Here is a 17460-nt window from a genome sequence, read left to right as displayed (position 1 = left end):
CAGAAAACACTGGGTGTATCAATGGCATTTAACAAGAGGGGGAATGTATCTGTTTAATGTGCAAGTAAAGTGTTGTCGTGAAGAAGGATTACAATTTACAAAGACACTATGAAACTAAACATCAGAGCAGCTACATGTCCTGATAAATGTGTTATTTTTGCAAAGTGGCCCTATGAAACTAAACATCAGAGCAGCTACATGTCCTGATAAATGTGTTATTTTTGCAAAGTGGCCTGGCCCTCTGAAGATTTTTCTGTATGTGGCCCTCAGTGAAAAAAGTTTGGACACCCCTGGTGTAGAGAGTGTCAGGGAGGGACCATAGGGGAGGGACCAAAGAGAACAAGTGGAGCGGTTGAGGTATTTGGATTTGAGTCTCTATCCCAACTGCCATTTTCTCCCCAAATCCTCCACTTCAGCTTTAAGAGACAATGGGCGACTACTTTCGCACTGCGCGTGAGTTAGCCTCTGCTCCACTAACTCTCCCTTTTTTTTATATATATGTTTTTTGCTCCTACAAACACTACATACACGACGTATATGACTGGAACAGTGGTGTGAATTAATCAACCGTATCTTAATGAAATACGGCTTGACTGCTTACATAAAAAAAAAATGTTCACGTTAAATTAGCTATGTTTGGCAGTTAGCTTCCCTGGCTGGGGACTGCCCATAATTCCAATGTCCCATTATTCCCACAGCTCAATAGTCAGACATATTTCCCATTGGATTGAAAGGCGGTATAGTTAGTTTAAAGTTGAATTCTCCACAGACATGCATCGGCCATGACTTAGTTTACCCTGCAATAGGCAGCAAGAACACCCACCAGCCCTCACAAGTAACTGGCACAACTGCTTTTTAGTGACGTCAATAAAATACTGTCTAGTTTACACATAACCAAGTTAGTCGCTGATGAATGACTGTCCAATATCCAACTTCATGCTATACCTGAAGAGCCTTTTGCTCCAATGGGAAATATGTGGGACTATTGAGCGGTCTGCATAATTAAGCTATGGCACCGTCTGGCTGGTTAGCTCTCCAAGCGTCTCTCATCATAAATGTCATGGCCACAAATCTCACTGCTGTGTGTGTGTGTGTGTGTGTGTGTGTGTGTGTGTGTGTGTGCGCTTGTTAATTTGTTGATCAAAGTCAACATTTACACATTTTAAGCTATAGTGCGTACATTTTTCATATGTCAGTTACATTCAAGTCATCGCCAAACGAGTTGACACAAAGATGTTCAAGCCTTTCAGCTCCACAAAACTCTCTCTGTATTCCTCAGTATGGCAGCGTACACAAAACGCGCAGAAGCTCATGAGGCGCCTAAGAAATGTTTTTTGTTGATTTTACTCTTATGAAAAAACCTGGAGGTACAGCAAAGGGAATACAATCTATGGGCGATCACCGAAGGCGATAATTTTGCATGTTTGGTAGCATGTGCAATGAAAAGCAGCGATTCAACCACTCAACCACTGAAACCATTTTTGGAGAGCAGCCCGGTGACTGAAACGTGTGTGTGTGTGTGTGTGTGTGTGTGTGTATGACTACAATTCCAATCATATCAAGTCCATCTCTCTCTCTCTCTCTGTTTCTCTCCCCAGCCCACCTGTACAAGTGCAGAGCGTTGCGGGGTAGCTGTGGCATGTGCCTGAAGGCCGACCCACGCTTTGAATGTGGCTGGTGCGTCCAGGACAGGAAGTGCTCCCTCAGGCAGGAGTGTACCGGAGCGGGGAACTCCCATCAGCCACTGCAGCTGGCTGAAGGGGCGGGCTGGATGCACGCCACCTCCGGAAACAGCCGATGCACTCATCCCAAGATCACCAAGGTAAATTGGTTACCTGTGTGTGTGTGTGTGTGTGTGTGTGTGTGTGTGTGTGTGTAGCCCCTTTTAAACAGAGATTGCGGCAATATGACGTCTTTGTTTATTTCTGTGTTATGTACACAGAACCAAGCATTATAAAACGGGCCACAACTTAAAAATAGTCTCTCCGTGAAATAATACAGATGTAAAATGTAAATCAAAACTCTAAAATATGATCCAATATTATTAATATTGTTTGCCTGACTTTTTTCCAAAATGTAATATGAGAGACATGGTAAGAAAGTACAAAAAAAAACAGAAACTCTTTGAATTAATCCTCTGTCTGCTGGTACAGTTCTACAATCACCTGCAAAGAAAAAGCATTGAGACTTTTTGAAGCTTGACATCATGTAAAGACTGGTGTAAAGTCACCCGAGGAGATCCAAGGGGCTGATAAGACCTTGATAGGCCGTTGCGTCAGCTCCCTTTCCCTTAAAAATCCCCTCTGGTTCTAAAACGTGTCCTGAAACCAAGAATGAGAGGCTGCTCTATTTGAATGTGTTCCCATGTTGGGACCTTGTGTCTTGCCCTTGGCACAGAATGTTACTATTACTCAGTGTTACATCAAACTGCTACTTTAAAAGGCGTTAGCGTGGACGTTAGCTTGGTTTGATTCCTTTTACTTTTTTCTGTCTATTAGGTGTTTATGTCACTGTCTCTCGATAGATTTTGAGGTTTTTGGAAGGGTCAAAATCCAGCATTGGTTGTTGGATACATTGGTGTCTGCTTTCTTTCTTTCTTTTCGTATGTGAGTGTTTGCCCTGATCCTTTCTTTTAATGTATCTTGACTTTGTACGGGTATTGTAGTAAATTGTAGGGTTAGACAGTAGGACCATAAAAGAAGTGAAGTAGGTCTTTAAATAATAAAGCCTTTTACTACATTCATTTGGTCTGGATAAAAAACTATAGTTGGCTCAAAGTTTAATATGTAAAAGAATGAGAGGGCGGTGTGTGTGTGTGTGTGTGTGTGTGTGTGTGTGTGTGTGTGTGTGTGTGTGTGTGTGTGTGTGTGTGCGTGCGTGCGTGCGTGCGTGCGTGCGTGCGTGCGTGCGTGCGTGCGTGCGTGCGTGCGTGCGTGCGTGCGTGCGTGCGTGCGTGCGTGCGTGTGTGTGTGTGTGTGTGTGTGTGTGTGTGTGTGGGTGTGTGTGTGTGTGGGTGGGTGGAACAGCCTTTTTCTCAGTCATCAGCTATTGTAAAAAGAAATCTAAATCTTAATTTATTTAATTTTCCAACAAAAAGGCAATGGAGATGTATTTCCTCCACAGCAGGCAGAACACATGTGGATAAAAGGCAAATATGTATTCCGGATTCCAGCTCAAATGGACATTTAATGAATCAGATGATTGACTTGATATTAATGGAGTAATCTGTGTGACTTCAAGGCAAGGCAAGGCAAGTTTATTTCTAAAGCACATTTCGGACACAAGGCCACTCAAGGTGCTTTACAGATGCAAAAACAAAATACATCAAGTATAGAGCACACATTAAAAAAAAGCGAATGAGAAACATGAATATAAATAAAACATAAAATAATTAAAACATTTAAAAATAATAAAAATTTAAAATTACAGGTTAAAAGGGAAACAGTAAAGTCTTCAGACCTGATTTAAAAGAGCCGAGTGTTGAAGCGGACCTCAAGTCCCCTGGAAGTTTATTCCAGAGCTTGGGTGCATTAAAACTAAAGGCTGCCTCTCCCTGTCTAGTCCTTACTCTGGGGACTGTCAGTAGCCCAGTCCCAGATGATCTGAGAGCTCTGATGTTCTCACTTGGTCTTATCTACTGTCTGTAAATGACTCAAGGGGTTCAATGTAATAAAATGTTCCTTCTCATAATTATCCATATAAGAATTATTAACTAAATATCAGGAGGAAGTAGATTTAATTGAAGTCTTTTTTATCATCTCACTGTATATTGATGTTTTTCTTCATAAGAGACGGGTAATTTATTTGTTGGATGACGGTAGTTTCTGACTCCTATAGAACGTGTCATACTTCACCCATACGGAACCGGCGTTCTATCATTATAAAATAGCGATTTTAATATAATGAATGAGGTTTTTCTTCCCTTCATAAAACCTAAAAACTTATCTATCTACATTATTGAACAAAAGATTGCATGCGTGTTTATCGGTGTTTGAGCTTGCGTGGATGATACACGTGGAATGGGAAAACAAGAATCCTTTTATAACATTAAAGTCTCCGACCACCTATTCTACTACGACTTATTCCCAGCTTTTTTCAAATATTTCAACTATGCTTATAGATTATTGGTCTGCGGCAGATTCCTACGACAAAAAAAAAACGGCCCATTGCAATTTGAATTTCCTGGTTGCTTAAAAATGCCTAAGCAGAAATTTCCAAACCATTTTGGGATCACATAAACAACTTTTCCCCAGTTTTTAACAGCTGCTGGCCCTCTATGGGTCATGTGTCATTGGTTATGGCTCAGACCACAGGCGGATTACTATGTTACACAACACACACACACTGTGTGTACAGGCTGCATGACAGACTGCAGGGAAACAAACCACTGCTCATATAACACTGATGATTTGATGTGGTTACCATGAGGTCTGGACTGCAATATACAAGGCCAACCCACACACACAGAGCGACGCCACACTACTTTACCTCCAGTGGATTTCTGGTCTGGTGGTATTCAATAAAAAGGAACCAAGCAATGGAAGAAATATAATAAGAAGAATGGGCATTAATAGGTTCTGTACTAGTTCTTAAGATGTGTGCTTCTTAAACTTCTTCTCCACCAACAAGGTTTAAAACAAATGTCAAATCAAAAACATCCTCCACAAAAAAACACTTAACAAGTTATGCATCATCAGACTGAATAAACAAATTCAACTTATTCAGTTTTTTTAAAGATAATTTTATTTTTTTTGCTTTATTAGACAGTTTTGGAGAGACAGAAATGAAATGGGGCAGAGGGGGGAATGACATGCAGAGAACGACCCGGGCTGGATTTGATTCTGGGTCTGCTGTGAAGAGGACTTAGCTTCTATGGGGGAGAATGGGGCTCTAACCACTACACCAAGAGTGCCCCCCCCCCCCAAATTTGACATATTGACGACGAAATTGACATTGACATTCAAACATATTGACTGAATGCTGATCTGCTCCAGGGTTTGGTGGTTACTATGCATCCACATGCATTTGTGGTTCGTGAGTCAGTTGGGTCTTAGATTATATGGGATATCGCTTTTGCGGTTACATCCTAAGGTCCTTGTTTGTTAGTTTGTGGATGTGGTTGTGTTGTTTCAGATCACTATCCAGTTTTCAGATTCTGGGCACCATGGTAATGTGCTTGAATGTAGTTGTGTACAGTGGTGTCTGCCGGCATGCCCACATAACAGACTCAATGAGCACTAGTTATCTTATTACGTGGTGCCATTACCTATTACACTTCCAAGAGTTTCTGTGGCCAATGAACAGACAATAATGGTAAATCTAACACAACCATGTTATCCTGTTTGGGGCATAGTAGCCAGGGTGTGTAGTGGTCTGGCTCCATAGTCCATACCACCAAAGATCATGTTTCAAATGCACATACCAAGTGTTCATAATGTGGTTTCGTAGAGGCAGTGATATTGCTTACTTAAAGGGATAGTTCAGTATTTTTAAATGGAGTTGTATGAGGTACTCATTGCATAGTGAGACTGCATCATAAAGATGGCGTACAACAAAGCAGTCACAATAAGGAGTTTAGGGGAGACGTGAGAAAATATGGATGAGGATGGATGGATGGATAGATAGATAGATAGATAGATAGATAGATAGATAGATAGATAGATAGATAGATAGATAGATAGATAGATAGATAGATAGATAGATAGATAGATAGATAGATAGATAGATAGATAGATAGATAGATAGATAGATAGCATAGTTGTCATTGGTCCCATGTCAGTGCCCACCTCAGATGCCGGTGAGAATCCCTTTACCAACTCTTTCATGTCTTTCTCTATTGTCTGTCTGGCTGTGCCTCTCTGCCACTGTTTACATCCCAGGGTTTTAGTGGCTAGCATTGCTACATTGTATTTTGTGGTTCTCATAGCTTTCATTCTTTCATAAAACCATCTGAAGCCCAATTTCCGCGCCCTGACATCTGTTGTCCATATCGTTACCCTAGAGCTTGATTGCTACGCTCAGTGTTTACCAGCGCTTGTGTTTGTGGAACCAAAAGTGTTGCGGCTCGCCTGGCGCCTGAGGTCCCAATGAGAGTCTGCTTCTAAATAGTAGGCAGCATTACCCAGACTGCTCTCTCTCTCTTAATTCAAGTCAACAGTTAGTATTTAGTTTGATGGATTATTTTCTACTGGGCCACGTACATTATTGGTTTACAAACCCTAAACCATACCATTTAGACATTACTATGATTTTACATAAAAGTTCCAACAATTTTTTTTCTTAAACACATATGCTATGGGTAATTACATGCTTAGAGCGATATGGCTGTTGCCATCACAATGCTACTGGGTTGTTTCTAGCCAGAAGAAGGTTTAAAGAATCCTGCGGTACGTCATATAACACATTTTTAAGATCAAAGCATATGTACGTATATAATTATTGCACATTTTTAATTATTAAGATTGCAAAAAATGCTTATAACCAGAGAAAAGTGGTCTTTCTCTGCATACAAGTTCAGAGTTACTGTAAATCTCTTGTGTCATACAAATGATTCATTCCTTCAAACGAGTCCCTACTGTTCAGATGGCCATTTCTCAAGGTGTGTTGTGTGGTGTGCTGTCTTGTGGTACAATAATAGAACTATACCTCCATACTGTCGCCGCTGCAGCCCTGAGTTTGCATTTCCACACTGCGCTGTCTGTCTGCTCAGCCAAGCACTGCAGGAGAACAGGGCAATAGACAGATTACCCATAATTACCTGCTGATGCTTGTTAGGGATTAGCATGGATGTGTGTGTGTGTGTGTGTGTGTGTGTGTGTGTGTGTGTGTGTGTGTGTGTGTGTGTGTGTGTGTGTGTGTGTGTGTGTGTGTGTGTGCTCTAGTGTAGCCTGTGTGTGTGTGTGTGTGCGTGCGTGCGTGTGTGTGTCAGCCACCGTCCATCACTCACCATATTTGTTTTGTCACAGCACACCTGTCCCCCGTTAACGTGCCATCATCTGGCTAGATAAATCACATTATGGTTGGAGGTAGCGATGGAGCGCAGCCCCGGCCGTAATAAGTTTCAATTAAAACCTCCAGAGACCATGTCGCTTTGGTTCTGCGTGTCGGCGCAAGTTGTTTGTTTTTTTCACCTTCTCTTTATCTCATTTTTATTGTTTTTTTCTAAAGGCGAGAGGGTGATTTTTCTTCATTAAAATTTCGACCACCTGATATGGGTAATTCCATATTGTGTGTGTGTGTGTGTGTGTGTGTGTGTGTGTGTGTGTGTGTGTGTGTGTATCTTTATGTTGAGTGTTTTCATGCTTGTTAATGCCAATCTTTGTGCTAAATCCCATTCGGGGACTATTTTAAGGCTTTAAAGTAGTTAAATAGTTATGACACAACATTGATTATACACTCAGTCCTTGCAACACAGACAAACAGGGAACTGGTCAAAGTGCAAAATGTAGTTTCACAAAAACTTAAATGTGAACATTTCAAATGGTATTGACGACTTTGACTGACAACTGTTGGTAGGCGTCACCCCTGTTCTGAAAAATATATTTTTTAAATGATAGAACATCATTTAATATTTATATAAAGAAACAGAAATAACATAACAGCACCATAGCAACCATGACAAACATTGCATTGGAACATTGTTCTGGATACCTGGAATAACCTTCATAATCTATCAAACTAAAGATACACATTCACTGAGTGCAGATCATGAAATAAAAAAAATGCACATTCCTCACTCACTCCAAATGTCATGAACACATTTAATGGCCAATCTAAATTATTTTCCACAGAGAGTAAAAGCTGTGTCCGCCATGCTTTTGAGTTTCCATGGAGAGAAATCTGAAAGTCATGTGACATGTATGCTATACGTCCATTAGAAATGAATAAAGGAAAAAAACAACGTCATTGACTCACAAGTACAGGGTCCGTATTACACATTTCACCGTGAGACTGGGTTGCAACTGGTCCTTGATGTGAGAGCGAGTGTGTGTGTGTGTGTGTGTGTGTGTATGCGTGTGTGCATGTGTGTGTGTGTGTGTGTGTGTGTGTGTGTGTGTGTGTGTGTGTGCGAGCGAGTGTGTTTTTGTATGTATGAGTAATGCAGTGGTCAAAGAAGTCACAAAAAACTAATTCTTTATTGTCTTTGTTCTGTCTCTTTCCCCTTCACCTTAATTGTTCAACCTCTTTCTGCTCTCTCCTCTCTCCTTCTCTCCCTCATCCACCGCTGTTTGGGTCCAGCTGTTCCCAGAGACGGGGCCTCGTCAGGGGGGGACCAGGGTGACCATCCTGGGAGAGAACCTGGGTCTGCACTTCACTGACATCCAGCTGGGCGTGCGGCTGGGAAAGGTGCCCTGCCAACCCATTGAGGAGGAGTATGTGAGCGCAGAGAGGTACGTAAGAGGTTCAGTGAGCGCAATGGTCATTAATGCACTGCTGTCTTCAAGCAGTGGGTTATCTAGCATCATCTCAGATCCGTAAGAGTGATAAAACATGATAAAAACCATCAAAACAGACATTGGGAAGGATTTTTACCTGCTCTGCCATTGTAGGCGCATAAACATTCACCTGTCTCACGTGCACCGTCAGTGAGACGGGTGCCGGTTTGTAGCGTTCTCTCTTCTGATTGGTTATCAGTAGTGGGATCCCCGAAAAGTTTATTTGACGATTACATGCAGAGCGGTTGACTAAGAGATCGGTGGCTTTATGAAACGGGCACACTATATAAGTGATCACTGTATGAATAAAGAGCGATTTAACACTTAAATTAACATAAATAAATCGCTTACTTCACCTTTAAAGCTGGAATCTGCTGGATTTGAGTTGCGTTGTCTCCAGTGGCCGTGAATGTATTTTTCCAGGCGCTTCTCGACTTTCATTCCAATCCGAACATTATCGACTGTATGAAGTCAGTAGATTGTCAGTTCATACCTGCAGAATGTTTTCTCTGTGTGTTCTGATCCAACATTGTGACTGTGAAGTTATGAGAAGTACAGACAGAGAGATTCTGTTTCGCTACACTGTCGGCACGGTGACCCTCTCCCAGCCATGCATGCTGCGTTCCCTTGTACTTGGAAAAATCGACACACAGATGAATGATCTTTTCATCAAATTTGAAAATGTGGGACCTAGGACCATGTCTTATACGACCAAAAGACTACAAGATACAAACTAAATAAAAAACAAACATGTACTGTAAATGCAAACAGGTCTGAACTCAGTACTACTGAGTCTGAAGCTCCCATGTCCTGAGTAAAAGAACGCACCACTGCAGCGTGGTTAATACGACATAGCCCCTCTGATAGCAGTGTTGGGAAAGTTCTTTTTCTACGTGAACTAGTTTAAAGTTCAGTTCACACCCTTTAAAATGAACTAGTTCAGTTCATAGTTCATCATTCAAAATTCTGAACTAAGTTCACAGTTCAAAAATGAACTAGTTCATAGTTCTTTTTCTTTTTTCAATATGTTGCTGCAGGCTATTATTTTTATAAATAATTACCACATTCCATATACTGTAGAACCACAGACAGAAATTACTTCAATAACATTCAGTCCACACTAGAAGCCAGCTGCAGCTTTTACCCCTACAGTATATTCTCAAAAACATGAGGAAAAGGTTGTTGTTTGATGGTCTTTTTAATGAAGAATTATTAAAACGGTTTAGGTGCAAATGTTTTTCCATTTTTATAATTGTCCAAACCTGGAAACAATTCACATGAAATGTCATTCAAAGAAAGCAATACTGTAAAAATATACCATGCAGGTTCTACAACCAAATTAGCCTACAACTTAAAATAGTAAAACCCTCAAGGAGACCATTCTAAACTGCAGTGTAGGGCCTACTGTTAACAACAAAGTCCAGAAGATGTGTTGACATACTTATTAACACAAACACAATCTGAGGTAGGTAACAATCATACGAAGAAGAGGTAGAGCCTGAGGCTAGGTCCATGGTAGTAGTCCAAGTAAGCGCTGCTGCATTCATTTGTTTTTGTTTTTTTCCGCGGTGTTTCGCATTTTGATGACGCAGCGGCGGTGCGACGCTGTGGTGGCATGTGTTGTCAGATTGGGTGTTTTTCAGCCACATATTAAGGGCTGTTTACGCTGTCTTTTAGCGGGGGTTTTCTATGGAAATCTGGCACTCGATGAACGATTGAACGACTGTAAGAGTGGCGTTCACAACGCGTTCGCAATAACGTTCATCAGGCAGAAATACACTCTAACAGGAAAGCAGCAAATACAGGCTCAATCACCATTGTTTTAACTCAGTATGTGATAGTAAGGAACTTAAGAGACAATAAGATATATGGGGCGGCAGTGGCGCAGTGGGAAGGGAGATCGTCCTCTGGAGTGCAGGGTCGGAGGTTCGATCCCCGTCTCCCTCGCCACATGTTGAAGTGTCCCTGGGCAAGACACTGAAACCCAAATTGCTCCCGATGGTTCAGCCATCGGTGTATGAGTGTGTGTATGAATGGGTGAATGTGGTAAGAAATGTAAAGCGCTCTAGGGCTGAGGAAAATTGGCTAAAAAGCGCTATATAAAGTCATGTCCATTTACCATATGGTAATCCTACAGAGAAGAACACAGCCATACTTTCTGCATGAAGGATGCACCATGTATGCTTACCAGGCACAGCAACACAGATGAATGCATTTGCAGCAACACACAGGCCTGCAGCAATCGGTCTGCCTCACAAACACACACTCATAGACGTGAAGACACGCGCACACACACACACAGACACACACACACACACACACACACACCAAATGCAGCAGCAGCCAGTTCCTCTCTCTCTTCCTGACCAATCAAACGACAGAAGAAAAAGTCAACCAGAACACATTTGTGTGTATTTTTCCGCAGCCTTTCTTTCAACATACGGAAAAGACAGTGACTTCGGTTGTGTGTTTTGTGTGCGTCTGTAAATTCCATCTGTCGTTCCTGTCCATTAATCCCTACATATGCCTCTTTTCCTTTTATTTGTCTCATCCCTCCATCCTGACATTTACTCCTCCGCCGAGTCTCACACGGCTGAGGGATTGGGTTCACGCAGATCAAACAATCTCTCTGTAGTGCAGTTAGTTGTGAAATGACGCAAGTTAAAGATAGAGGGCTTCTCTATTCAAACATTACACACACATGACTTATTCTAGACATTATCCCCAGGCATCCAAAACCCTGCTTCAAAAAATGTGGAGGATGTATTTTTTTTTGTTTATATGTCCCTCTCCTTCCCTTTTTTTCATGATGTTACATCTATTGTGTGAGGTACAGTATGTTTGCTATTGTGTAGTAGCACACACTTGTTCAATTGATCTTCCGGAGTCTAAAAAGAACAAATGATAGGGACTGCAGATGGAAACTAATCTAAACATTTATATATAGTTGCTTTTGGATGACATGGTGCTTAGTATGTGGTTAATCTGTGTCCTTGCTTTTGCTATTGTTCTTATTATTGTTGTGTGTTGTGTCATTATTTGCAATCCTCTTCCAGGCATACTAAGTGATTATAATCTAGGAAAACTTTTAGTCAAAATCAGCTTACATATAAAAACTGTGTCAACTATTAATGGGGTTGGTATAAACATAAACAAAAGTTTGCCAAGCGTTTGCTGGAGATCACTTAGTATGCCTTTAATGAACCTGACATGCCCATTACTGTACATATTATATATGAAATAGATAGATAGATAGATAGATAGATAGATAGATAGATAGATAGATAGATAGATAGATAGATAGATAGATAGATAGATAGATAGATAGATAGATAGATAGATAGATAGATAGATAGATAGATAGATAGATAGATAGATAGATAGAGAGAGAGAGAGAGAGATAGATAGGTAGATAGATAGATAGATAGATAGATAGATAGATAGATAGATAGATAGATAGATAGATAGATAGATAGATAGATAGATAGATCATTATTATTATTATTATTATATGTCCTGCTGCCAACAACTAAGATGTGCAAAAAACCACATCTACCTGCCTTCTCACTCTATCTTTCTTTCTCCATTAACCCCTTCATCTCTCCATCCACAGAATAGTGTGTTTGCTGCATGATGCTACCAGCTACAGGGTGCAGGAGGCTCAGGTGGAGGTGTGTGTGAGAGACTGTGTCAACGACTACAGGGCCCTGTCTCCCAGGCCCTTCACCTTTGTGGTAAGGAGCAGAATAGGGAAGGGATCTTTGGCTGGATAATAAGTCATTCTATATGGACAATGATGACTCAAATAGACTCAATATATGGCTTTAAAGAAGTTATTTCCAGTATTGTATGATCAGTACTATGGTGTATAGTGATTAATATAGTATTATTTTACCACAGCTTCAAGGTGGGGTCAGCCATTCTGGAGAATGTTTGTCGACAAAATCACTTTTTGTCAAAATCAGTGAATATCTCCTTCACGATCTGCTTCCTGTCTGTACTGTGTGTGTGTGTGTGTGTGTGTGTGTGTGTGTGTGTGTGTGTGTGTGTGTGTGTGTGTGTGTGTGTGTGTGTGTGTGTGTGTGTGTGTGTGTGTGTGTGTGTGTGTGTGTGTGTGTGTGTGTGTGTGTGAGTGTGTGTGTGTATGTGTGTGTGTGCTGCAAAAAAAAAATCAAGTGTTAATCAGCCTAGGCTCTGTGAACTGGTATGTTAACAAACATTCTCCAGAATGGCTGAGTCCACCTTAGAAATAAAGAAATAAAATAACGTATTTTTTTCATGTCATATAGATTCAAGATGGTTTTATTGTCATATAAACAACAATTACAGAGCAGTCGCTGGCAATGAAATTCTCTAGTCTTGTGCTCCTCCAACAGTGCAATAAAGAAAGCATATGAGTATAAAAGAAACACAAGTGGAAAGCTGAGACTTAAATAATAAAATAAAACAACAATAATAATAATAGTAAGAAGAAGAAGAAGAAGAAGAAGAAGAAGAAGAGAGTGTATAAGAGGAAGACAAGGAGAGCAGAGACCTACATACAAAACTAAATAAATGTTAAATGTAAACAGACGTGTTTATCCAGATGTAGACTGGTATAAAGTGGTGAGTTATAAAGTGGCGAGTTATAAAGTGGCGAGTTATAAAGTGGCATATACTTGTCTATGTCATTACATTTAGCATAAATCTACATTATGTATTGATTTTTTTTTTTCTGGATGAGGCATCTTAATACTGCTTTCCATCCATGTTCATAATAATATTGGTCTAAGCAAGGAGTGCATTGAATAAGAATTACATGCACAACCTGTAATCTATAATTGGTTCATTTAACTTCTCGATATCAAAACTGTCTAATACATAAAAAATGCCAGAAATAATCTACACTTAAATTAATTGATTAGCTTATTACCAGTTTTGTTATTGTGACAAATACGTCACTCCGGATTTCTATGACTATGTTGAGGCTCACGGCCCGATGTGACGTATACGTCACAGCGATATTTACCTAACTTGTTCTATAGAAATTTGTTTATGGAATATGGTCAGACTAGGTTAAATGTAACACAGGACAAACCATTAGAATTGTTAAGTGGGTTTTAACTCACCTTTAGTAACAAAAAACAAGCTTTTGAAATTTACTAATTTCTCCAATTGTGTGCAGCTGTCACACTGCAATCTTTGGGAAGTCACTTCCTGTCACAGTCACATGACAACCACACTAGAATGTTGAGTATATGTCACTAAGGGACTTAATGAGTGAAAATCTAGTTTAAACCTATATCAGGAAAACTTTAGGACATTCAAAATGTTTGTGACGTGGATGTCACCATGGGTCCTTATGGGTTAAAACATATGTTGGTTTAAATGATGACTTCCTCTTGCTTTGGTCTGATTCAGTTGTTGTAAAGAGTTATGTTGTGTCCTCCAGACTCCATACTTCACTCGTATCCAGCCCTCTCAGGGGCCCATCTCAGGGGGCACCCGGGTCACCATCGAGGGGAGCTACCTGAACGCAGGCAGCGACGTGTCTGTCAGCATAGGGCCACAGCCCTGCTACTTCAAAATGTAAGGAATAATTATTATTACTTCTTTTTTTTCAATCTAAAATAAACTGGCCAATTATCCCCTGTAGAGAAATTGGTAGCGTCACAAAAGAGGGGAATAGGATTTAGATAAGAATGAGACAAATGAAATGGTACTTAAGATAGTAAAAGCCAATTCATAATTATGAAGGTGCTGTAGATAACATGTGGGATTATTAGGGGGATGAAAAAGATAAAGAGATGAATAAACATTCTCTGTTTAGATATTTGTATGTGTGTACTGCAAAACAAAAATGTCATTTTCATAAAGCTACTGCATGCGTATGTGAGCATGTAATAAGTGTGTCAGGTTGTGATTTGTGTGTGGTTGTGTGTGTGCGTGATTGCATGCGCGTCACACACCAATCTTTTTGTCTGCACTCACGCAGGCTTCTCGAATCTAGTGCACGGAATAAAAAATCCCAAACTATCAGCACAGTTTGCTTGCCTGTCAAAAGCTGGTGGATTAGCTCATTGCTAATCTCCATTGAGGCCACTGTATAACGCTAGCTTTGAAGTCACAGCAGCAGTCACAGTAATCCAACTGATCCGCACTTCAACACAAACTGTTGGCTCACCTCAGCGCTCCGTCTCTTACCTGTCACACCCGTGCTGTGCCACTGACTGTGTTTGTGCGTGTGTGTTGTCTTGTGAAGGTGGCCTTGGAACGTATTATTTTGTGAATAGGGTTGCTATGGTTTCAGGGAAAGATATTTAAGAGACCAGTCTGGATTTTTCTTAAATCTTCATCTCTACATTACTTGTTGAAAATGCTCTAAATTACAATATTTCTATTGTGAATTTGGTAGAAATGTTGTCAGTATTATATTATAAAATCAAAATGTTCATTTTACTCAAACATATGCCTCTACAGAGTAAAACAAGAGACACTGAACATTTAAAGTGGTCTCTCAATTTTTTCTGGCGCCGTATATATTGTAGATTATTTTCTGTACCTTTGTCTTCCTCTCCCTCTCTGTGTGACTCTGCCATGGCATAGAGAGGCACCAGAGAATGTGCCTCAATATATTCAAACACACACATACACACACACACACACACACACACACACACACACACACACACACACACACACACACACACACACACACACACACACACACACACACACACCCACACACACACACACACCCACACACACACCAACACAGCTCCTGTGTGAAGTCATGGCCCAGAAAAGCAGCCACCACTCAACTGTGCTAAATACATATTAGATAATGTAGCTACTGGGCACTGCACTCAAGACTGCGATTTGAAAATGTTATTTTGCCTGTGGGACACGCAGGCATGGACACACATACACATTCAGTTACACACACACACACGCACTCACACACACACACACACACACACACACACACACACACACACACACACACAAACACTTACTCTTTCCATCACTCCTAGAAATATAGCGCAAGAAGAGTTTTGTCATCAGATTTTTCACTACAAGGGAAATCATTCTCCTTCTCAATTTTGACTTTTCATATCATTTATGTTCTTTATTTCTTTCTTATGTGACGACTGATAACTAGAAAAATGATCCATTCTTTAAATAAGTCTCGATGCCTCTTCGGCTTTGACCTTCAACATATAATATCTTCCATATATCAGTTCACAACTCTTTTTTAAGACATTGTTGTTCTAGCATAACAATGTGCAGTTAGGATTAGTGCAAAACGTAGCATTTAGCCCGAGCTGATTTTCACCATCCTCTACAATAAGCAGTCTGTCTGATAATAATAATACTAACACATTTATTTTATATAGCGCTTTTCAAGGTACTCAAATACACTTTACAATGCAATCAGTACACAAGCAAAATGATGAACAGGTTATAAAGCCAATACACAATAAACGACCGCAAAGACAAGTATATTAAAAGTAAAAGTGAAATATTAGCATAAAACTGAAGGTGTAGAATAAAACCACCTGCAAAATTAGCATAAACAAACTGGTGTAATGTAAATATGTAAAATGTTATATTTCCATTGGCTGAAGGGCTATTCTGAATAGCCTGTTGGATGTGTTTTTTTTGTTGATTGGTTTATTTCAGGGACATTGCACACTAATCAACATTCAAAATGTAAGTGAGCCAGGGGCGCCCTTAGCTCAGTTGGTAGGGCGTCCCCCCCCGGGCCGGGCCCAGCAGCAGACCCGGGTTCGATTCCCGCCCGCGGTCGTTCTCTGCATGTCACTCCCCTCTCTGCCCCATTTCACCTCTGTCTCCCTGCACTATCAATAAAGCATAAAAATGCCCAAAAAATATTTTAAAAAATAAATAAAATGTAAGTGAGCCAGAGTTATCTTAAGAGGCTAGTTTTCATCTGTTGTCCCCTGCTGATATTTAAAAGGCAACCTAAAATGACAGAAATGCACCTGTGTCCAACCTGTCCTGTGTGTCCATACAGGCGGAGTGCCCATGAGATAGTGTGTGTGACCCCGGCTGGAGCAGCAGCGGCGGCGGGCAGCGCTTCAGTCTTTGTGGACATTGACGATGCGGAGCTGAGGAACCCAGAGGTCAGGTTCAACTACACTGAAGACCCCACCGTGCTCCGGATTGAGCCTGACTGGAGCATCGCCAGGTAAGAGCCAGTGTCTTGTCTCTGGATTTTTTCTCTACTTACGACATCTATTGCAGTATGTCCGTCCTGGGAGAGGGATCCCTTACTCTGTCAACTCTCCCTGAGGTTTCTCAATTTTTTTTAATCCCGATAAAGGGTTTTTTACTGGGAGTTTTTTTCTCAGCCGAGCTAAGGGTCTAAGGGCAGGGTGTCATACTGTATGGAATGTAAAGCCCACTGAGGCAAATGTCTATTTGTGATATTTGGCTATACAAATAAAACTGATTTGATTTGATTTGATTTGGATTGCTAAATAAAGTCCTTCAGTGTGTTGGAAAAGCCATACTAACCTGTTAGTCATACTTACGTCCTACTCATACTAATTTTGACGTCAATTTGTTGTGGTTGTGTATGCGAGTTTGTGTAGGAGAGTAATGCCTGGATGAGTACTTCCTTCCGGGAAAGATTTTGTGTATGGATCGATAGGTTACTTTACCTACTTAACCGCCCCACAATGCATTGTTTCTTTTCAAACGACACAGAAGTTTATTTTTTTTATTCTTTATTGCTTCTGTATACTTCAGCGTATGCGGTCCCACAAGCCTCGCATACACAATCGATTGTTAAGTTGACAGTATGTAGTAGGGCTGCTTGATTATGGCAAACATGATAATCACGATTGTTTTGATTGATATTGTAATCACGATTATTAAAGACTTCACTGTAGGGATGCACCAAAATGAAAATTCTGCCAATTCTTTCAACATTGCATAAATTAAACTCCCAAATGCTCTCCTCAAACATAGCCTACAACTACGTTGAGGAAGTATGAATCTACAAAAAAGGTCAACTCAT

At 40.5% G+C, this 17460-nt stretch overlaps 1 protein-coding gene across 1 annotated transcript in view; it reads left to right on the top strand.

The window, feature by feature from the left end:
• LOC307253425 (plexin-A1-like) overlaps positions 1–17460 on the top strand; it is a gene marked incomplete at its 5' end in the record, with an annotated part of 248245 nt that overhangs the window by 168267 nt on the left and 62518 nt on the right. The window contains 5 exons of the mRNA XM_080031459.1: positions 1599–1822; positions 8239–8390; positions 12049–12169; positions 13867–14003; positions 16453–16626. Of these exons, the coding sequence (XP_079887585.1) occupies positions 1599–1822; positions 8239–8390; positions 12049–12169; positions 13867–14003; positions 16453–16626 (808 nt within the window). The remainder of the gene's footprint in view (positions 1–1598; positions 1823–8238; positions 8391–12048; positions 12170–13866; positions 14004–16452; positions 16627–17460) is intronic.

Source organism: Ammodytes marinus, assembly GCF_949987685.1.
Source record: "Ammodytes marinus genome assembly, chromosome: 7".
In the NCBI taxonomy this organism is placed as follows: Eukaryota; Metazoa; Chordata; class Actinopteri; order Uranoscopiformes; family Ammodytidae; genus Ammodytes; species Ammodytes marinus.
Note: the sequence above shows the minus strand (reverse complement) of the source record. Positions and strands in the feature narration are given on the sequence as shown.